The 23,398-nt window shown below is 37.4% G+C and overlaps 1 protein-coding gene across 1 annotated transcript in view; it reads right to left on the bottom strand.

The window, feature by feature from the left end:
* Nucleotides 1–23,398, bottom strand: part of LOC150105496 (uncharacterized) — a 280,173-nt gene that overhangs the window by 5,707 nt on the left and 251,068 nt on the right. Inside the window, exons 17-18 of the mRNA XM_090394206.1 lie at nucleotides 22,821–22,880; nucleotides 7,569–7,758 (exon numbers count right to left, since the gene is read on the bottom strand). Coding sequence (XP_090250332.1) covers nucleotides 7,569–7,758; nucleotides 22,821–22,880 — 250 coding nt within the window. The remainder of the gene's footprint in view (nucleotides 1–7,568; nucleotides 7,759–22,820; nucleotides 22,881–23,398) is intronic.

Raw genomic sequence — 23,398 nt, 5'->3', positions numbered from 1 at the left:
TACCAGCACATTTAAATTGGAGATCTGTGAAATACTGTTCGGCATTGCATAATCATTACTGTACAATATCACAGGGGTGGCCAGACACATGCTAGAAATCATCTCACCTAATATCTCTAGTTTCCTTGGTTTTGCACTACCACATGCTCACTAAACAACATTTTTTCCAAACATCTAACTCCAAAACCATTCAAATGCAGCCTGTCAAGCTTATACAAGTCCTTCTGTCCACAACTCACATATCTGTCATTTATATATGATGGAAACTGTGAAAGCTAGGATCCAATGGATGTTAATTAATCTATGGAGCTTATTACACAAATGAATACAGCCCTCGGTTTACGAGGGTTCAATTTACGGCGATTCACAATAACGCCAGATGCCTGCGTGTGCTTTCTTACTGTTGTGTGGTCTGACTGAGAAACGATGTTAGCAGGCACTCTAGTGTTTGAGTGTTTACCAAGCTACTATGATGTATATGTATCAAACCTAGTTTTACTGTTGAATCTACCTAATTGTTCTATTTAATTTTTTTTACATACAATACAAGGAAGTTATCTTCCTGATCTCATTTTTAATGTTGATAAGACTGGGCTCTACTGGAAAAAATTGCTATCAAGCACCTTCATTTCCTGTGAAGAACGTTCTGCTCCAGGTTTTAAAGCTGCAAAAGATAGACTTACGCTTTTGTTGGGTGCAAATGTCTCCGGAACTTTGAAGCTTAAACCAATGTTGGTGTACCATTCACAGACATCATGCACCTTCAAGGGTCTAAAAGCCATGCTGCTAGTCTATTTGCAATGGAACAAGAAAGTTTGGGTTACAAGACATTTTTACAGATTGGTACACAAATTATTTTTGTCCTACCATGCTTCGCTTCTGAAAAGAAAATGATTTGCCAGCCAAGGCATTGCTTCTCTTGGATAATGCCCCTGGACATTCTCAAAACCTTGTTGAAGTAAGAACACCATTGGAAGTCAAGGTTGTTTACATGCCCCCAAACATAACATCGCTTTTGCAACCGATGGATCAGGGGATTATATAATCTTCAAAGCCTATTACCTCTGTATAACATTTATGGAAATGGTAAGAGTCTTGCACACTTCAGGAAAAACTATAAAAGACTATTGGCAGTCATTCGATATTTTGAAGGGCATTAACAACATCAAGGCAGCTTGGAACGAAGTGTCAGCAAAGTGTTTAAAAGGAGCATGGCGAAAACTTCTTCCAGCATTTATGCACATTTATCAAACTTTGAGGAATTAGAGCAAGAGGAGAATGTTATTGAAGACGTTACCAACCTTGCGCGAGAGGTGGGATTGGACGATATTACAGATGAAGATGTGACAGAAGTCTTAGAGAGCCATGATAAACCGCTTTCCAATGAAGACTTAAAAGAATTAGCCGAACAATTAAGTCAACATCCAAAGGAGGAGAAAGAAAACAAAGAAGGTCCTCTGAGAGATATAAAAATGGCCAATTTACAGCGTATCCTTGCAAGCATAGATACACTGACTGATGAACTCTAGGAAATGGACCATGATTGGGAACGGAGAGTGAACGTAAAAAGGAGTGCATTCGCATCTATTTGACCTTACACTGAACTCCTTAAACAAAGAAAAAGAAAATCTAGGCAGTTAGCACTGGATACTTTTTTCAAAAAAAATGCAGGTGATCCGAAACCAGGAATTTCAACATAAAAATATGTAAGATCTTTTTGAAGTTTCATATTTTTTGTGTATAATTTTGTTTTGTTTTCGTTATTAATAATTTTATTTTAACAAATATATATGTATGTGTTATCAAAGCTTTAAATATAATAATGTTACACATATTCATATGCATATTTTTTGACTGCGCGGAACATAACTTTGTACCTCCCATTAAAATTGGGTTTTTTTACGCTGATTCGGTTTACGCCCATTTTTTCAGGAATGGAAGTGAGGCGTTAACCGAGAGCTGCCTATTTATGAGAAAAAAAAAATCATATATTTTTGTCAAATATGTTTTTGACAAATTAAATATATAAAATCAGTTATTTTAGCTAAACTTGATTGCAAAAAGCACGATGCTTAAAACTGAATCTTGCACGACTCCTCCTCATGGATATGTGGTCAGGTGAAAGGGAGGGGGGGGGGATTCTCCTGAGACCAAAGTTGTGCAGGTTTTTGAATATTTCAAATCTTCAAGCAGTGAGGTATGCTTTTCATATCAAAGAAAACTGTACTGTGCTTGTATTTTAGGAAGACATCTCTAAAGGATGGTTCTAATTAGACCAGAAGATTAGCTGCTGAATGATATTTGAGGAAGCCAGTTTGTGTTCTGACAAGAGAGTTATTTCTTTCCAGAAACCATAAAAGTTGAGAGTTAACCAATTATTTCAAAATCTTACACAAGCAGCTGGCCAGAACAATTGGTCAATAGTTGATGTTTATTCTGTTTTTAATAGTTTATCCTGGAAAACCTAGCAAATGTTCTCACAGAAAATTCTGTTTTTTAAGTAGAGCAGTTGATTCATGGCCAGCAGTGAAAGATGCTTAACTTCTAATAATGAATGTTATCTGGTTTAATAGCAGTTGGCTGACATTTAAGCAAAGTAACATTCAATTCTTGTTTTGCAAACAGCCTGTTATAATTCATATTATTCTCCCACCTTGAGGGACAGAGAATAAGATGTTGCTGATAATTTAGAAAAAATCAATCCATGAGTGTTGGGAATTGCTACCTCCATTATTTTCAAGGATCAAAAGTGGATGGGTGGTATATCTGTCTTATATTTTCTGGATTTTATTCCATTGTTATTGGATCCAGGATTCCTTTTGGCTCTGAAAATGGATACTTTGTTCAGACATGAGCATATTTGAAAACAATGAAATTTATTGTTGTGGTGTATTTACAGAAGATACTCCAGGCTTGTTCAGAACTTCCTTGGCTGCTGATCAGCATTTCATCATGGTTTAGGGAAAAGTGGAATTGATTACATGTTTTAGGTAATTGCAGTTCTAGCAGCTTCAGTAATACATTATGTCTCTGCATATCATCCACCTCAAAATATAGACATCCTCATCAAATTCACTTCACTTCAAGAGCACGTCACTGCACCAACCCCCTATGACATTATCCAAGGAAGTGGCATTAACATGATTCCTACATTCTCTATAAAAACTCCCAAAGGTCTGGTCTAGCTGAGCTAAGGAGTTGACACTGAATACAGTATTTTCTGGTAAAAGACTTCTTTTACACAAGTGTCATTTTAAATTTGAGTATATATTCAAAGAGTGTGTTGAAGCACAACTACATTACCCTGAATTGAACCAGTACTGCTTTACCAAAAATGGGAAAGTCTGATCATTATTAACTGTTCTTTATTATTTTATTATTATTTTTTAAAATCTTATATTTGTATCAATGTTAATATCTACTGTACTATACCACTCTAGCATGTGACTTATTCTGATTATTCTACCTTTCTGAATTCAGTTACAATGAAGATAATCTGTAAGTATCAGAGTGAAATATTTGATAATGTACCTTATTTAATATGCATACTTATATCTATTTGTCCATATATTGCTGTTTTGAGAAGTATGATTGCCCACAATGGATAGTGACTCCTCCATGAGCATTTCCAACCTCCATTCTGTTCTTACAAATAACAGTATTAAAATAATGTAAAAATCTTCAACAGATTATGTCTCTTACAAGCAAAAACAGATAGATTTATATTTCTGTAAAAGGACTTTATTATCAATATTTTGGTATATTCATGACAGATCCATTGTAAGAAATTGCCTATTCTTTTGGCTTTGCAGGTTTTTGACAGGTTGAGGGTTCACCTTTGTCTGCTCTGTGTCTATCACTTGATTTTGGGAAGTATAGACAGGCTGGATTTCTCCTCAGGGACAAGGCAGATATAAGAAGACTAAAATAGGTGTGATCCTTCTAAATAATAAGATGATTTGTTCAGTCATCATTAATCGGGGAATGGAGGTAACAGTATTTAATGCTAAATATGAACTTCTTGAATGGGAGTCAATTTTAAGTAAAAAAAAAAAAAAGAAAAAAAAGAAAGATAAAATTCTAAATTTTATCACATTATCACATGTGACTTTAATGCACATGTTGGAACAGATGACCAGACATGGAGGGGGGGTGTGGTTGGGAGGAACGGTGCCCCTGACCTTAACGCAAATGGGTTGAAATTATTGGACTTTTGCTGTACTAATAGCTTGTCCATAATGAATACCTTCTTCCAGCACAGAGAAGTCCATAAGTATACCTGGTGCAGGGACACACTAGAACAAAGATCTCTGATTGACTTCTTTATAGTCTCAGCAGACCTATTTTCCTCAGTGTTGGACGTTCGTGTGAGAAGAGGGGCAGAATTGTCAACTGACCACCACCTTGTTGTGTGCACTCTACGGCTTCAGAAACCAGATGCTACCATCAACGCTGGTAGGCCTAAGCAGCTATACCGCGTGAAATGGGAGACATTGGAAAATGAGGCTGTGAGGAAGAATTTTGCAGATGACATTTCCTCCAGGTTCAAAGGGATTCCCAAGCATACTGCAGATGTTGAGGAGGAATGGAAGCTGTTGTCACTGCCTCTGCACTCTCATGGTGTGGCAGAAAGCGGCTCGGCGTGGCAATGGGCAGTGAGAAAAGGACACCTTGGTGGAACCAAGAAGTCCAAAAAAACTGTCCGGGCAAAAAAGGAGTCCTACCTAACATGGCTTAGAGTCAGGTCACCTGAGATGCGTTTACAGTATGCTGAGGCACGAAAAGCTGCTGCTAAGGCAGTAAAGACAGCAAAGCAGAAGGCTTGGGAATCCTTTGGAGAAAGATTAGATTCATCCTATGCAAATGCAAACAAAGTATTCTGGCAGACCATCTGCTGCCTTCGAGGGAGGAAATCGTGCACAGCAAGGGTAATTAAGGCCTCTGATGGTGCACTTTTAACAACCGAGAAGGATATCCTCCACAGATGGAGGGAATACTTTGAGAGCCTTCTTAACCCGGGTGGCCCAGCAGTTGTGGACATCCAAGAGGTGCAGATCGGGGCAATGACTAGTCTCACAGCAGAAGAGGTTCATTTAGCAATAAAATCGCTAAAATCGGGCAAGGCTGCTGGCGATGATGAAATTCGGCCCGAAATGCTAAAAGCCTTAAATCGAGATGGTGTTCTCTGGCTGACTCGAGTGTGTCAGGCTGCTTGAATATCTGGGCGAGCACCAAAGCAATGGCAGACAGGCATAAGTCTTTAAGAAGGGAGACCAGAAGGATTGCAGTAACTATCGTGACATCTCTGTGCTCAGCCTGCCTGGGAAAGTGTATGCTAAGTGCTTGGAAAGACGGTGCAGGAGCATAGTTGAGTCAAAGTTCCAGGAAGAACAATGTGGCTTTTGTCCTGGTAGAAGCACAACTGACCAAATCTTCACTTTAAGGCAAGTCTTTGAGAAATTCTTGGGAATATGCCAAGAATGTCTACACATATTTTGTGGACTTGGAGAAGGCATATGACTGGGTTCCTCGGGATAAGCTTTGGCAAGTAGTACAGGAGTATGGAATGGATGGTCAACTATTAGCTGCCATCAAGTCCTTGTATGAATGACCAGAGTTTTGTGTAAGGGTAAACAGCACAAAGTCGGAACCTTTCACAGTCTCCGCTGGCCTCCACCAAGGGTGTGTTCTGTCACCCCTCCTTTTCATAATATTTATGGACTGGATTGATAGGCACAGCCGAGGCAGTGAGTGTGTCAGAATTGGAAAATGTAGCATTGGACGTCTGCTTTTTGCAGATGACCTAGTTCTGCTTAGCTCTTCCACAGATGACCTCCAGTGGACCCTGGATAGGTTTGTAGCTGTTTGTGCAGACGCCGGAATGAAGATCAGTGTGGCCAAAACTGAAACATTTGTGGTCTCAAGACAACCATCCTAGTGCACTCTAAATGTAAGTGGAGTCCCAATGAGACAGGTGGAGAAGTTTAAATACCTTGGGTCCATATTCACGAATGATGGAAAATGGGACTTAGAGCTAGATACTCGAATTAGCTTAGCAAGCTCAATATTGCGGGAGCTTGGCCGTTCAGTAGTATTGAAGCGGGAGTTAAGCCAGAAAGCAAAGCTGGCTGTCTTCAATACAGTCTATGTCCCCATCCTCACCTATAGTCATGAGAGTTGGGTAATGACCAAAAGAATGCGGACACGAATCCAAGCGGCTGAAATGAGGTTCCTTCGAGAGGTTGCGGGGCTGACAAAACTCGACAGGGTTAGAAGCTCTGCAATTCGGGAAACCCTCAATACTCAACCACTGCTTCTCCGTGTTGAGAGATCACAGTTACGCTGGTACGGGCACCTGGTCAGAATGCCACAAGAGAGGCTCCCTCAGCAGGCCCTCTTTGCCGAGCCAGAGGGTGGGAGGCCACGTAGAAGGCCAAGGACTCGCTGGATAGATTATATCCAAAACCTTGGGTGGACACGTTTGGGAATCCCACCAGAACACCTGAACTTGGTGGCAGAGGATCATGACCATTGGAAGTTCCTCTTGCAGCTTTTGCCCCCACAACCCAATTAGGAAGAGTGGGCCTTGAAGATGTATGTATGTATGTATGTATGTATCACATTATACACACAAGTATCAGCATAATATGGCACAAGTTTCTTGATCTATGTACACAAAAGTGAGTACAGTAAAACCTTGAAGTTACGCGGTAGGTGGGACCAGCAAAAAGCACGTAAGTCGAATTCGTGTAACTCGGGGTATAATTTTGCATGTAATTTATATATACAAACATACAATTGGGACCAAAGGTTTACAAAAACACCTATATTTTTTAAGAAATATAATCACAATTGTAGTTTTTCATACATAAAAAAAAGAAAGTTATTTCGATGTCAATGGTTTCATAAAATCTAATAGATTCGTCTGACGACATAATATCTTTTTCTTGTTATGCAAAATTTCTTCATAGCAAGTAAAAAAATCTGTTTTTTTATTCCTTGCCTTGTGGCTACAATTCGTTCCTCATTAGAATCTATGTCCTCCAAAATCTGTAAACCTTTCTTTTATGATTGTTCTTACTGTGGATTCCTGTAGATCGAACTTCTTTGCTAGCTCACAAATTTTCATTCCGCCTTCAAAATCCTTAATAATGCTGAGTTTTGTTTCCAAAAGTCAATGTTTTTCTTTTCTTGCTAGCTGTAGAAGAATTGGACTTGCTTCTTTTGGACGACATTATTATTTTTTATGTGATAAAATTTGTATCAAGAACATAATGTTAAACAATCACAGGGTTTGTAGACTATAAAAATTGTGTATGAATGGAGACCGCGCGAAACACGCCAGTGCTTGTTCACAGCATGTGTGACACTGGCGAATGCGGCCGGCACCTGAAAGATATGACTAGTGGTGAGGTGAAGAACCCGGACGGGAAGACGTACATATACGAAACCGCGTAACACCGGATTCGTGTAAGTTGGGGGTACGACTGTACTTTAATAATAATTATAAACATAATAAAAAACAGAATTACATCACTTATATTTTTATGACTTCCTTGTTAACTTACTTTGCTTGTCCAGTACAAATATGAGCAGTAAATTGTTCTTCTGATTCAAATGCATTCAAGCAACCAGCGCATATTAACCGAATTAATTCCACATTGGTATTGTCAATTTCCTGTTCTTGTTGAACCATGTCTTGTATATCATCTTGGAATACTTGACTGTCCAGAGCACTTACAATCTGAGTTATGGAACCTGTTTTTAGCAAACAGAGAAACAAATACTAATGAATCAGCTTAAAGAATTTACTGATAACTACATGAAATAGCATACTAATGATTTATTGCACTTTTACTGGAGTGAAACATTTGTGACTATTCTACCAATATTACTAGGGAAAGTGAAGTATATGAGCTGCTAGATACCTCATTTCCTACATAATGAAAGCAAAGTTTTTTGACTCTATGTAAAAGCTCTATTTCACATACACACAAACACACATATAATATATATATATATATATACATATACGTGTGTGTGTGTGTTGAGGAAAATTGACTCAGTTGTTTGATACATTTGTATAAAGAGAATGTAATGATTGAAACCAAGAATAATTGTAAGATTTTAATAGTATAACACACAACTAGTTTTTGACAGCCGTCTTCAGGTGTCTTTTAAAAATAGGAAACAGCAATAAAAACACAAAATCTCTTACAAAAGAACATGCGCCAGTGCCTTGTCCACTCATGTTCTTTTCTCGAACGATCCTGACGATGAACACCAGGGTCATTCAGTCTTCTGGGATAGATCCAAAAACATCTTTCGTTGCCATGATGAGTTTGAAATAAAAATTGTGGAGTGAACATTTAAATAACGATTTGAGCTACAACCTCCCAGATAGCCATTTTGCTATCTGGGAGGTTGTTCAGTACTGGCATTCACGAGAGACTGCAAGCACGCACTCACCAAATAATGCCATGATTGAAAGAACAACTTAAATGTAACTACAACGTTTTTTCATGTTAATTATGTACTGCAATTTTTTCCTGTGTTTCTCAGTTTTTTTAAACTTCAGTGTTTTTATTGCTGTTTCCTATTTTTAAAAGACACCTGAAGGAGGCTGTCAAAAGCCGAAACTAGTTGTATGTTATACCATTAAAACCTTACAATTATTCTCGGTTTCAGTCATTACATTCTCTTTATACAAATATATATATATATATATATATATATATATATATATATATATATAGATAGAGAGAGAGAGAGAGAGAGAGAGAGGTGGTCGAATTTCTTTGTATATTACAGCAAAGATTTAGTATAGTTTATACAGTTACCTCTTACTATAACACTGCTACTACAGAAAGCTCACTTGTTCTGATGAACTATTGGAAGTAGCTCATAAGAATGAACTGAAATCATATAAAATGAATGTTTTTTTTTCTGAAATAGAATTCATTCATTTTATATAGCTGATACTAGCTATACAAAATTAATGCTATTTTAGAGAAAATTCACTGTAGCAAAACTTTCATAAACTATTCCATCACTTTTTACAGATGTTGTGAGTATCAATGCAGTCTGAGTGTGAAATGGAATTTTTGATTTGAATCCATTTGAAATATGCCATATTTTTTTATCTTGAACCGCTCTGGTATACTTGCCAGAGAATCATCTTTTATATTCTGTTTATAGCAGTTTCTCATATAACCTTCTAATATGCATCAAGGCATGATTTAAGTGTTTCACTACATTTACTGAGAGAGATAACTCTGCATTATTCATTCTGTATAAGTAACACAGAGACACATTTGAAAAATTATTTAATTAAGATAGATTAACTACAATTATTTCAATTCACGTATAATGAATTAATGTCAAATATAGTTTGAAATCAAAAAATTAAACAATGAAGGTATATGGAGAATGGAATCTCTCTTCTTATATGCAATAACAAGACAAATGAATAGAACACATGTAAACTGAATAGCCAACACCCAATATCCTAAACAAATACTAAAATATAAGCCAACTGGAAAGAGAAGGCAGGGTAGACCTCAAAAAACGATATTGGATGTATAATGAGACCAGAACAGACCAATATGCTCTATACCTGTAATTAGCGTTATGACGATGATGATGAAAGATAGCCAGGTAAAACCCGATACTATTAGGATCAATCGAAGTGTGCATGCATATGTGTGTGTGTGATTAAAAAAAAATATGTGTATATATAATAAAAACTTATATAATTAAATAATTAATAATTTCACAGATTTTTGGCATGGAGAGTTCATCATTAAGGTTGAGATTTGGACAAAGCAGAAGTACTACAGAACTTTCTTTAAAGAGGTGTTCATATTTATGGCAACATTCTATGTAGTAATGTGGTGTCATTCCAAAGGATCCTGTGGCTACTATTAATAATCCCATGTTCTGCTAGAAATTATTTCTTCCACTTCTTGAAGGTAATGTAGGATTAATGTTCAGAATGGCATATAGAAACACTGACCTGTTGGCCTGAAGCAGAATAACTTGTAGTTGCATGGGACTGAATAGACTCCATGTAGCAACAGAGATAGAATTTTATCTTTTGGAGATGGTATCTTGCATAAAAATCTTCCCCATCTGCAAAATCTATAACATCTAGGAAGCATCACCACTGCATTACTAACTTGTATGAATATTTCTAAATGTGAACTTTATAACAAACCAGAAAAGGTGCTTTATAAAATACACGAATTTAATCTCTATGATATGGTATAATAATACCATGGAATAATAATAATAAGAGAGAGAATTAAGTGCTTTAAATTCTGATGGAGTTAGCTTAGAAGGCAGTTTTGTTTTAAAAAGAATCATGGTTGATTGAAAGCAAACTTTGTTATACTCTCAACAGGAAATGACCATAAGCCTCTGTCTATAAGATGAAAAAAAGTTTTACTACTAATTTCTCCTTGTTGACTAGTAAATTAAATTTCTGTATAAGAGAGTTATGAATAGAGTTGCAAACTCTCTTATAGGAATCCAAAAAAAATACATAAAATGATGTGTAAAATTTCAATGGATAACAGTTCAGAAATGGACTTATAAAGAGAATTGATTTTGATATTTAATAAGGCCAAACATTTCTTCACATCAGTAAGTTGTAATATTAGTAGAAATTTACCAACACTAATATATACAGGGTGTTCGGGATAAATTTGACATATTTATAATTAATTATATTTTTCCGTAAGTTACATGTATTAACACACACTTCTCTTCATTTAAAAGTTTGGACCCTTCTTCATTCATATACAAGATGTCAGAAAGGATGGATAGCTGGAACCCACCTGAATCATGGAAGAGAATAACTTGTATCATGATGATTCGTGCCCGCCATCAAAATAAGGATATTACGACTGCTGCCCAATGCTCCCTGAATACAGTAAAAACAATCAGGCATGAACTAGAGACTTGCAATGGTGACTACGAGGATGTAGCAAGAAGAAAGATCCCTAGCAGACGATCTGATTGCGTTCGTACAGCAGAATTCCTCGCAAATCTGCAGGAACAGGTGTTGAAGAACCCTGGCATTGGAATTCGGGCTTTGTTCGTGGAGTTGCTAACTGTAGTCAAGCCCTGGATAACAAGGGTAGCCAATGGTAGGCCGTATGTATGGCAGCAGGATTCGGCCCCTTGCCACACCTCTGGGAAAAGTCAAAAATGGTTGTCTGAAAATTTCTACGACTTCACCAGTCCAAATGTTTGGCCTCCAAACTCCCCAGACCTTAACCCCATGAATTATTTTGTATGGGGCGCAGTTGAAAAAGACACCAATCGCACTTCCAGTAATACAAAAGCCCAGTTAATGGATAAAATTAAAACAGTTTTTGCGGCCCTTCCCAGGGAGACTGTAGCATCAGCTTGTTCGAGGTTCCGAAGCAGAATTGAAGCTGTGATCGATGCTAATGGTGGTTATTTTGAGTAAATCTTGTTGATAGTATTGTAATTAACTCTGCCTGTAATGTTTTTTTGTCAATTCATTAAATTTAATAGATACAAAGAAGATTTTCTTTTTCCTTACGAAACTGTCAAATTTATCCCGAACACCCTGTATATATGATGTGCTTTCACCGACCAAAAAATTTCTTTGATTCTGCAGTGGGTAGGAATCACCTGAGGTGTCCTACATATTTTTAGAAATATGATCCTATTAATGTATTTAGCTTTCTTGACTTAAAGCAGTTAAAACTTTCTGTTTAATTTTGGAACGATTCATATCTTACATTGTAACAGTCCTGACTGTTTCGTTACCTCCCTCTATGTTGAAATAGGGAGAAATAAAGCTGTAGACAGTGCAACTAAGTTGCATTACTTGTAATGCAACTAAAATTACAAATTGATTTTTGTAATTTTTTCCGAGGTGCCTCGGATATAGGGTATGGTGATGGACAAGATCAACACATCAAAAAATTTAAAAATGAACTCTATCTCAAAACCACAACTTCCTACCGAAATGGTAGTCAACCTTTCATCATTTAGTGTGAAACCTGAAGCACTCGACGCCCTCGCACGTGGCCACTACTTCGACATTGTGCCCAGAAGAATACCTGCTGAAGATATTATGATATAAATTGAACGCGGGATACGACACCTTCCAAACCACGTCGCCAATGATATTAGACTGGATGTGGCTTGTGTTCTGACCAAAGCTAAAACCAAAAGCCAACATGCCCAGTAAGGAAATTAAATCTCTACTAGAATTAAAGAAAAACAAGAAAATAATAATCACCAAAGCTGATAAAGGAAACACCACAGTATTGCTTAACCAAAAAGATTACACAGGTAAGCTGAAAGTGCTATTGTTAGATCAGGCTACTTACCTCCTTATCGAGTACAATCACACCAACTCACAAATCAGAAAACTTCACAGGCTCCTTAAGAAGGTCACTTCTTGGTCTGTAGAAGTTATTAACAGATTAAAACCGTTTAACTCTATACCACTCCGTATTTATGGACTCACAAAAATACATAAACAAAATGTGCCATTACGTCCCATAGTGGATGGCACTGATTTCCCCACATGCAAACTAGCTAAACATTTGGCCAAAGCTCTCTCACACTATACTGGCAACACACCTTCACACATAAAAAACTCAGCCAACTTCAAAGCCAGCATAGAAAACCTTACACTCAAACACACTGACATAATGGCCAGTTTTGATGTCTCCTTCTTATTCACAAATGTCCCACTTAAAGAATCTTTAGAGCTAATCCAAACTGAATTTCCTCCCAATATCACAGCTCTATTTCAGTTCACAATGAACTCAGACTATTTTGTTTGGCAAGGAAAATTCTACAAACAAATAGAGGGGACAGCCATGGGTTCTCCACTCTCCCCACTCTTGGCCAACTTTTATATGGAGACTTTTGAAGAGAAAGACTTAAACTCTGCCCCACTAAAATCAACCATTTGGCTTTGCTATGTTGATGATGTGTTTGCTATTCGGCCACATGGCTGCGATGCACTCCTCTCCTTCCTAACACACTTAAACAACCAACACCCCAGAATCAAATTCACCCTGGAAGAAGAAAAAAACAACTGCCTTCCTTTCTTAGACACACTAGTCACCTGCCAGCCTGATGGAAACCTTGGTTTTTCTCAGTCTATATAAAACCCACCCATACAGGCAGATACATTCACCAACAATCCCACCACCCCTCCTCGCAACAATATGGAGTCATTAAGACACTACACAACAGGGCTAAACTTATCTGTTCAAATGACAATGCCCTAACCACAGAATTAAACCACATTCTCAGCCAATGGCAACCCCCTCCCTCCCCAAAAAATATTGAAACCAGTAAACCACAACCCCCCCCCCCCCCATAACAAGGATTACTCTAAATCCATCTCCATACCCTATATCCGAGGCACCTAGGAAAAAATTACAAAAATCCTAAAAAAGACTTAACTTCTTGTTACAGACCATATAAAAAAATTGGCATCCCTTATCCGCTATACTAAAGACCCCCCCCCCCCAAACTCACCTGGTGTATACCGGGTCCCTTGCAGCTGTAAGCTGTCCTACTTTGGCCAAACAGGCAGGACAGCAAATATCAGAATTTCAGAACACAAGGACTACATCTGGTTTCATCAATACAGCCACTCTGGTCTTGCTGACCATGAGCTGGATACCTGCCATAGAATACGGTGGAAGAAAGCCACGATAATACACCGTAGTAAATACAAATATGAAAGGATTTTCATAGAATCAGCTTCAGCCCTAAGAAACAATCCAAACCTCAACAAATTTGGCTGCATGAGACTGCCTCAAATTTGGGAAACCTACATCAGAAGACCTTCAGCCCAATCGCCCAAGAATACCAACATTGCCCGCTAGGCGGCTCCATCAGGACTTTAGGAGAAATAATAGCTTCCTGCTTCTTCCGCACTTACTGTTTGTTGTGCCTGCGTGCACGTGTCTTGTACTTAAGTTCTTGAAAATGGCAACGTGACATTGCCGAAATATTGAAGTATATTAAAATTTATTTTAATGTATATCCTAGTTGACGTTGAAATTTCCTTAAATTATTTAGTAAAAAAAAAAAAAATTTCATGCCAGCTGAGACATCACCCAGTTTAACAAGGGCCCCGTTATTTTTGTGAGGGAACCAGGGCAAACAGCATAAAGTCAGCTACAGGAACAAATGGAATATATCCCAACTCAACATAGCAGAGTTCAAGATTGGTACTATCAACATAAGAAGCATCAGAAAAAAAAAGAAATCAGAAGAAAATACCAGATTAGATCTTTCTAAGCAACAAGTACAAAATGTTATATTCAGGCAATAACAATCAGTGAAAAGAAGTAGCAGCTATAGTAATCAACACTAAATATACGGATAATCTTCTTGAATGGCAGGCAATATCAAGTAGAGTAATAAGGGCAAATATCAAAATGGGGAACTGGACATTGAGATTTATGGTCCCAAGAAGGTTTTCTACTAAGTAAGAAATGGTGGAATTTTTTGAGGCATTAGCGAAGTTAGTGGACACAGTGATAAAGGAAAACTTGGTCCTTGTTGGAGGTCTAAACAGCAGAGAAAGAAATGATTATGAGACATACAGAAATGCTTTGAAAAACTTTTGAGAAAAGAGTAATGCTAATAATAATGATAAGGGCCTGCTGGATTTCTGTTTGCGACATGGACTAATTATTATTAACATTATGTTCCAAAATAAAATGTGCACAAATTCATATGGAGAAAAGATACAAGAAATAAGAAAAGTCTCATTGACTATGTTATAGTCGATAGCAATGTTTTCCCACTAGTTCAGGACACAAGAGTACACAGGATAAATTTAAATTTCATATTGAAAAGAAGAATATATAAGAAAGTTTTAAAGCAAATCAAAGTTGAGCAGCTTTCAGAAGCGAACTGTGAACTGAAATACATATACCCTCTGTCCAAAAAGAAACCAAACTTTTGATAGAAAATAAAACACAGGCCAATTAAAATTATTCAAATCATTTATTTCAATCAATATACTCTCCCTCAGCTTCAATACAGCATTTGGCATGGTCAATTAATTTTCTAAATGAGTTTTTTATATCTGTTTTTGAGATACTATCGAGTGTCGTGGCTACTGCTGCATGAATGTTTTCAATGGTGTTGTATCGCTATCCTTTCATCAGCAAATGAAGTCGGGGGAAGAGAAAGAAGTCACAGAGTCCTAAATCAGGTGAATATGTGAGTGATCCAACACACAAACTTGGTTTTTGCTCAAAAACTGTCTCACAATGTTCAAACGATGAGATGGTGCATTATCGTGCAAAAGTGACCAGCTGCCTGCATCACGATATTCATGCCGTACGCAACGAATTCTTGCTATCATTTGCTTCAAAAACTTCGAGATAAAACTCACCATTGACCCGTTTAGCCAGCAGAATGAATTCTTTGTGGATAATGCCCTTAGAATTGTAGAAACAAATCAGCATTGTCTTTACTTTTGACTTCACCAAGCAACTTTTTTTTCAGATGCCCCCTCTTCTGGTGGTCTCCACTCAGCACTCTGGTGCTTTGTTTCATTTCATCACCAGTAACGATTATTTCAAGGAAGTTTGAGTCCTTACGTGCGGTTTTAATGAGGTCCTTGCAGTGTTCAATTCAATACATTTTTTGGTCGTCGGTCAAAATGTTGTGCACAGTTGATTTTGGAAAACCCAATTCATCTTCAATCAATCTCACAGACGATTTTGGGTTTTCTTTGAAGAAATCACGCACTTTTTGGATGTTAACTTCGCTCAGTTCAGTTTTTGGACTGCCTGGCTTTTCGTCATCCTCAAGTGTCTCATGACCACTTTGAAATCGCTTAAACCACTCGTAAACTTGAGTACGGAATAAGCATTCATCGCCGTATGCTTTTTGAAGAATTTGATGCATTTCGGTAAAACTTTTACCAAGTTTAACACAAAAGTCAACCGCAGCTCTCTGTTTGAAACTCATTTTCCGACTGTTCGTCAAAACACACTGTCACTATAACTTGGCTTCTAATGAAACAATGTCATAAACAGTTGACACAACACTAATGAAGGTTGCCGCTTTCGAAGCAAAAAGATACAACAGGAGGCTCCACTAGTTTCTTCTATTTTCAAAAAGTTCGGTTTCTTTTTGAACAGAGGGTGTATACATCATTGAAGAAAAAATGAAAAAGTTTGAAAAGTACTAAACCGTAGAGATTCAGTGGCAAACCCTGAAAAAAACATTGATTATGGTGTTTAGGCTTATACGTTGATTCTTCAGCACTATGTTGTTTAAGGAAATTGACAACATTAATTATTACTTCCTATATTTGAAAAGTACTAAACCGTAGAGATTCAGTGGCAAACCCTGAAAAAAACATTGATTATGGTGTTTAGGCTTATACGTTGATTCTTCAGCACTATGTTGTTTAAGGAAATTGACAACATTAATTATTACTTCCTATATTTCACCAAAGTTAAATTGGCATCATCAGGAATTAATCCACTAGTATTAAACACATGCACACTTCAGTAGCATATAAATGATTTGAATTATAGGACTTTAGGTAGAACAGGATGACCTAAAGTCCTATAATTATGCCACCTATTGGTTTTGATTGGGTGTTCTTGGTCTAGATGTTCATTATGACACATAGTCACCGATCTATCTGTTGTGCTAAAAATCTTGGATACACTCCAGGATGGGCCAAAGGTGGAAGTTTGGCCCATCCTGGGCCTAAAAAAGTGGAAATCTTGTTAATAGGATGAAAGGACACTTGTAATCCCAAGATATAAGTAGTTTGGCTATATCTTCAGAGACATCTTTAATATAAGGAATGGTAACAGAATGGCCAATCACTGTATCACCACCATGTTGAGAGGTACTTTTTCTATGGCATGTATCTATGACATGCCATTTCATTCTATTAACAAGATTTCTATTTTTCTAGGCTCTTCAAATGATAAACTTCTGCCTTTGTCTCACCATAGAGTGTACCAAACCTTGCCAGTGTGAGTTATCATAGTTTGGCCAAACAAGTAGATCAACAGTGTGCATTACGATGAACACTTAGACCACATTATATTATATGTGTGTGAACACTTGGGACATGTAGAACACACTATCCCCTGCCAAACATCAAATCCTTTGGAAGAAGATTAAGGTTTTCCATAAAAGTAATTATCTCATGGAATGTTTATATAAAGAAAGTTGTGAAACCTTGTTATTTTGTCCGAATCTAAACAGAAGTGAGGGGCTGAAATTATCTCTTTTATGGGAAATTTGTTCTTTACAAGTTCCAGAAAAAATTCATTTTTTAAAAGAAAATTAATTAATGATCTCTTGTTGAAGTTATTTTATTAGACCGTTAATGTAATTAGATATGTCATTCTATATGTGTAGTTTATGCATTTTCACCATTGAATCTTCTGTTCTAGTTTAATTTGAAAGTCATACTGAAGATGCCCTTGATACTGCCCAAAGATTCTATGCAAATAAAAAAATTATGTAAGCAAAATCCATATTAAGTTTGATTAACCTATTACAGCATATCAGTGTCATGTATGGAGCACATAATGACTGAGAAAAAAATAGAAATCTATTGTCATTTTTCTTGAAGAGCTGGAGGTTGTAGTTACTAGTAAACACATTATGAGATTGACTGTTAATGTTGGATAGCTACTGTGCTTATTTTAACAGGTCCAACAGAAGATCATTAATCATTAGCTGGTGAGCTAGTAAATGACATTTTTACTAGCTCACTGAAGCAGTGGCTATGTAAGTACTTGTAGAAGAGACACAGAGATGAAACAGTGCATCTGTGAGGGAAGGATATCATCTATATATCATCTAGGATATGACCCTCTGTGGTGCATGTTCCAATATCTTTTTCATTAGTGGATTTTTGTTTAGCAGGACCATATCTGGCATGTACTCAGGAGTGAGTCTGTACCAAATGGTCTCCTTCATCCACTTGGAGATTGAAAGCAGGTCATATTATTCAGGGATGTTATAATTGTTTGATGGAGGTATCTGCATATAGGTTTGGATCCCTATTGTCACTTTTTTTTTTCTTTTACAGCTGCCTTCTGAGCATAAGAGGGATTATTAGAGCTGCTGCCATGCGTTTGTGGCATATATGGCGTTGTATGGCAACTCCATTATTAAAGGTGTGCTGGAGGATAGAATGCACAAGGTATGTTTTCCAGGCACTAAAATGAGTACAGTGACTGAGGCATTGGATATGAGGCAGGAGTGAGCAAAAGAGTTAATAGTATTAATAGATACGAATGATTTGAAAGAGGAAAAGTTGTGTGTCAGAATGGATATCAGGAGGCTGCTTAGAAGGATAAAAGAGAATAGTGTGACAGGAAGGGTAGTTAGCATATTGCCTAGGTATGACTGTGGTGAAATGAGGCAGAGAGCAAGGATTATGAATGATATGCTGGCTGAAATGTGTGAGGAGATGGAAGCACAGTTTGTTAATGTGTGGAATGAGTTTGAGGGACGAAGTGAGCTGTATGGAAGCGATGGACTGCATTTGAGTGGTTATGGTATGAGTTGCTTGGAGAGACTGCTGCTGGAAGGTAGAGAAGTGAATAGAGAGAATGAATCAGATCGAGTGGGAAGTGATGTGAATGGGGAAGTGAGTGGTATGAGTATAGAAAATGAGAGAATGGGTGTGCAAGAGGAGCAGGGAAATGGGGAGGCTCAGAGTGGACAGGGATACACAGCATGAGAAAGGTGGATGCTCCAAGAGGAGGTCAGCATGTGTAGACAGGAAAGGAATGGGATGAGGGATCAAGAGGAAACAGTTGGAATTGAAAAGGGTTTTAAAATGAAGCAGAAAGGGAAATGGCCCCAGTCAAGCATGAGAAATCACATCGAGTGAGTGGTATCAGTGGAACTAGCTGTAGATCAAGAAATGAGCTGTTGTGTTTGTATACAAAAGCTAGAAGTATAAGACACAAGGTAGATGTTGAAAGGTAGAAACAAGGTTGCACTAATTGCGTCTGTTCACCCAAAGATTGTCAGAATAAGTGAGACATGGTTGGAAGAGGATGACATCCTGACAGGAATAGAGATGGATAGGTATCATGTGTTTCGTGAGAACAGAAGGGGTAAAAATGGAGGGGGGAGTGCTATTGATGATAGAGAAAGAGTTATGTCCATATAAAGTAGAGATGGAAGAGGGAAATAGTGCCAGTGGTTTTGAGGGACGAAGTATGGAGTAAGTATGAAGTAAGATAGAGTTGAATGGAATCAAATACTTGGTGGGATGTTGTTATAGACCAGGTAATGTGGATGGTGGTGATAGCAAAATGTATAGTCAAATTAGCCAAGCAAATAAGAAAAGGGTGATCATTATGGGTGATTTTAATTATGGCAATATAGACTGGAATGATGAGATAGCAACTGGAAGTAAAGAAAATGAGTTTCTTGAGTTTTTGAGGGATAACTACCTCAGACAGTATGTAACAGAGGACACAAGAGGATTGAGGGTCTTGGATTTGGTCATCTCATCAGAGGATGTAATTATAAATGAGGTGTCAAATCATCTGCCAATTGGTGAGTGACCATGAGGTGATTACCTGGGTGGTTGCCAGCAGTGTGAGGACCTCTGTGAGAAAAGGGTATATATATGTGGAACTAAAAGGGGGGGGGGTGATTATGAAGAGCTCAGGAGACAGCTTGCAGAGTTTTCAAAAACGGTTTAGTAGATGCAATGTCTAAATGTATTCAAAGGGTGAGAAGGTTAAATAAGGTGGGTGTGAAATGGATGAATAAAGAGATTAAGCATGCGATACAGAGAAAAAGGGCATTGTGGAGGCAGCATAAGAGAAGTGAAAATAACCAATTCCACGAGATCTACAAAGACCAAGCAAGGAGGGTGACTTGGTTGGTAAGGGTAGCTAAAGAGAGGTACGAACAGCAGTTGGCTAATGAAGCCAAAAAGAATCATCCTAAGGAGTTCTTTCGATATGTAGCCAGCAAAAGAAAGAATAATTATGGAAGGATGACATTGATTGGAGAAAATGGTATAAAGACAGCTGATGCAGAATGTGTGGTGGAGATAGTTAATGAGCAGTTCATAAAGATATTTCAATCTCGTGAATGTGACTTCATGGAGGGATTGAGAGCAGTTGATGATGGGGAGGAGAGACTCACTGTAGGTGAGCAAGAGGTGTTTTAATAAGGCTGTGGGACTTGATAATATATCACCGCATATTCTGAAGGAATGTGCCAGAGAGTTGACACCTGCCTTGACATATTTTTTTAATACAAGTCTTGCACTTGGTCAAGTTCCTAAGGAGTGGATGGAGGGCAAGATTGTGCCACTTCATAAAGGAAGTGATCGAACTCGAGCATCAAACTATAGGCCTATCTGTGTGTCAGGTGTTGTGGTTAAGTTGTTGGAGAAGCTTGTGAGAACTAGGATCCAGAGTTGGGTTGATAACAATGGCATTATCTTTTGATGGACAGCATGGATTTGCTAAAGGGAGGTCATGTTTTAGTAATCTACTTACTTATTACAATAAAGGGACTGCTTCCTTGGACAGAGGAAAAGGATACACAGTAATATACTTGGATTTCGCAAAGGCTTTTGATAGAGTACCTCATGATAGGTTGACAGTCAAACTAGAGCAGATGATGTTGGATATTAGATTAGTGCATTTGATTGGAGACTGGCTATCTGATAGGTATCAACAAGTTGTGTATGGGGGAGCGATATCCAGGAAAAGGAAAGTCACTAGTGGAGTGCCTCAGGGGTCTGTTTTAGGTCCATTACTGTTTAACTTGTATATTAATGATATAGGTGAAGATTTGGATGGAGATATTCAGTTGTTTGCAGATGATGCAAAGTTGGGATTAGCCATGAGGTCTAGTGAAGATGTTGTGGCCTTACAAGAAGACTTGAATAGATTGAGTGATTGGGAACGGAAATGATGATGTGAGTTCAATGTTGCAAAATGTAAGGTTTTAAAATTTGGAAAACAAAGATGGGATGCAGAATTTATGCTTGGTGAGAATATATTGTTGGAGGTAGAGGAAATAAGAGATCTGGGGGTGATAGTGAATAAGGATCTAAAATTTATGGGACACATTGCCAAAATTGTGAAGACAACACAAAGGCTTCTGGGAATGATGCGGCGGGGGGGGACACTGAAGTGTAGAAGTAGGGAGATTCTTGTTCCGTTGTATAAGGTTTTGATTAAGCTACACATGGACTATTGTGCCCAGATTTGGTCACTGGGTTTTCAGAAGGATGAAGAGATGTTGGAAAGGATCCAAAGGAGACTGACTAAGGTAGTTTCTGACCTCTGGAATGTCAAGTATGAGGAAAGATTGAGAAGATGTAATTTGCAGAGTCTGGTGGACAGGAAGAAGAGGGGAGATATGATAGAGACCTACAAGTTGGTAAGGGGTTGTTATAGGATCAATGCTGGAGAAGTTTTACAGAGAATAGTGGGAGATCAAGGGAGAACCAGAGGTCATCCCTGGAAACTGTATAAAGAAGGTGTGAGTAGGGGAATGAGAGGCAGTTTTTTTTCGTGCAGCGTTGTGAATGATTGGAATGCCTTGCCTGAGAATGTGGTGTCTGCAAGGAGTTTGAATGTGTTTAAGACACGGTATGATGAGATGTGTGTTTGATAAAAGGACCTCCCAGATGAGTCTTTGACTCCATGAGGTCTTGGGGTGGTAATAATAATAATAATAATAGTCTCTTTGCTTTCATGTTGCTCCAACCAAGCTGATCACCATAATTTCTCTACTTTCCTCTAAGAATGGAAAACATTAGCAGCTGCTGTCAACTTCCACACACTTCTTTCCTTGAAATATCCTTTCTCAAACTGTTTTCTTTACAAAATGTAACTTTCATGTGTTCAAGAAACAAATTAATGGGATGTCTCCCACTGCCCACTTTCATCACTTGTCCACAAATGGTGCTGAAGAACAGAAGAGAAAGTTTTGTGATCGCTCTTTTATGGTTGATGTGTGAATATAGGATAAATTATTACATCTAGAATGTATGAATAAACATGATTCTGAATTTGCAATCTTTCACAAACTGTGTTTTACAGTTATTGGATCTTATCAGAAGAATTTTTTGCAGGTGTTCCAAGATCTATATATAAGAGCAAGATTTCATACGTTCAAGCAATGTTCAAAGCAAAAAAGCAATGTTCAAGACATTGCTTGAACATTCAGTCTAACTAAAAGATACTAGAAAAGAATAATGATCTCCACTTCAACAGATATATATTTGTACTAGAGATAGATAGTACAGATAGTACAACAGATATTTATCCTAACTTTTCTGTAGAAAAATCACTATACTAATATTTGTTAGGTGACAAAACATCCTTATTTAACTAAATAATATTCAATGCAATAATTCTTTCCAAATTATTACAGTAAATTCCAGTTTGAAATATGAGCACCTGCTGGTCTGGTTGGCTGAATGGATAGCACTTCTAATCTTTCAAAAAATAGGCTGTGGATTCAAATCCCACTGAAGGGATGGATATTTGTAAATATCTTCAAGTAGTAGGTAAATTTATGCAATTTATTACTGAGTGAGATCTGAGGCCCCTTAAGTTGCATGTTTGTTTAAGCTAAGTTTCTAATCACTGACCACTGTAAATCTAAAATACACTAATACTCCTTGCACATACTTATATACCTTTCACAGTTTTAAAAATATTAGTTATACATGCTAATGATCAGTTAATTAAAATTATTTCACAATTTTATTATGAAATATTCTAACTTAATTATACTCATTTGATACAAATACAAACCTTTGTGCCGATCTTCATGATTTTTCATGTGACTTTCCAAAGTCTTCTTTTTGAAAAAGCCTAAAAAATGAAATCCATATACATTTTACAACTAAATTATTGTTCAGAATGTTGCTTGACTTACATCAGTAGAAAATATATCGTTTCACAAATAAAATTTTTTCAAACAGATTCAGAAATGTGGTTGGGGGGGGGGGTTGACAGAGGACAACTGTATACCAAATGCTAAATTAAAACGAATATCAAAACCAAGCAGAAACTCCTTGCCCATGTGGTCATCATATAATATCTAATAATACAAATATTTTTGGTTTACGAGGTAAGGGGGGGGGTCTGGAAAGTTCTGATAAACACCTAGAACAAAATGATATTAAAGCAATTAATATAACCACAAGAAAGAACATACTAGTAGTAGCAGAGTTATGAAGGTAACTCATGTTCTTATATTCTCGTATGTTCTTTCTTGTGGTTATAACTTTTGTTCTAGTTGTTTATCAAAACTTTCCAGACCCTCCCCTTCCTCCTCATATATTTTATTATGATATAAATTATTTTCTAATGGCAATGCTATATAAGCA

Source organism: Typopeltis vanoorti, chromosome 6 (assembly GCF_054136105.1).
Source record: "Typopeltis vanoorti isolate ZY-2024b chromosome 6, IOZ_Tvanoo_1.0, whole genome shotgun sequence".
Lineage (NCBI taxonomy): Eukaryota > Metazoa > Arthropoda > Arachnida > Uropygi > Thelyphonidae > Typopeltis > Typopeltis vanoorti.
The sequence above is the reverse complement of the archived record's forward strand: the minus strand, read 5'-3'. Positions and strand labels throughout refer to the sequence as shown.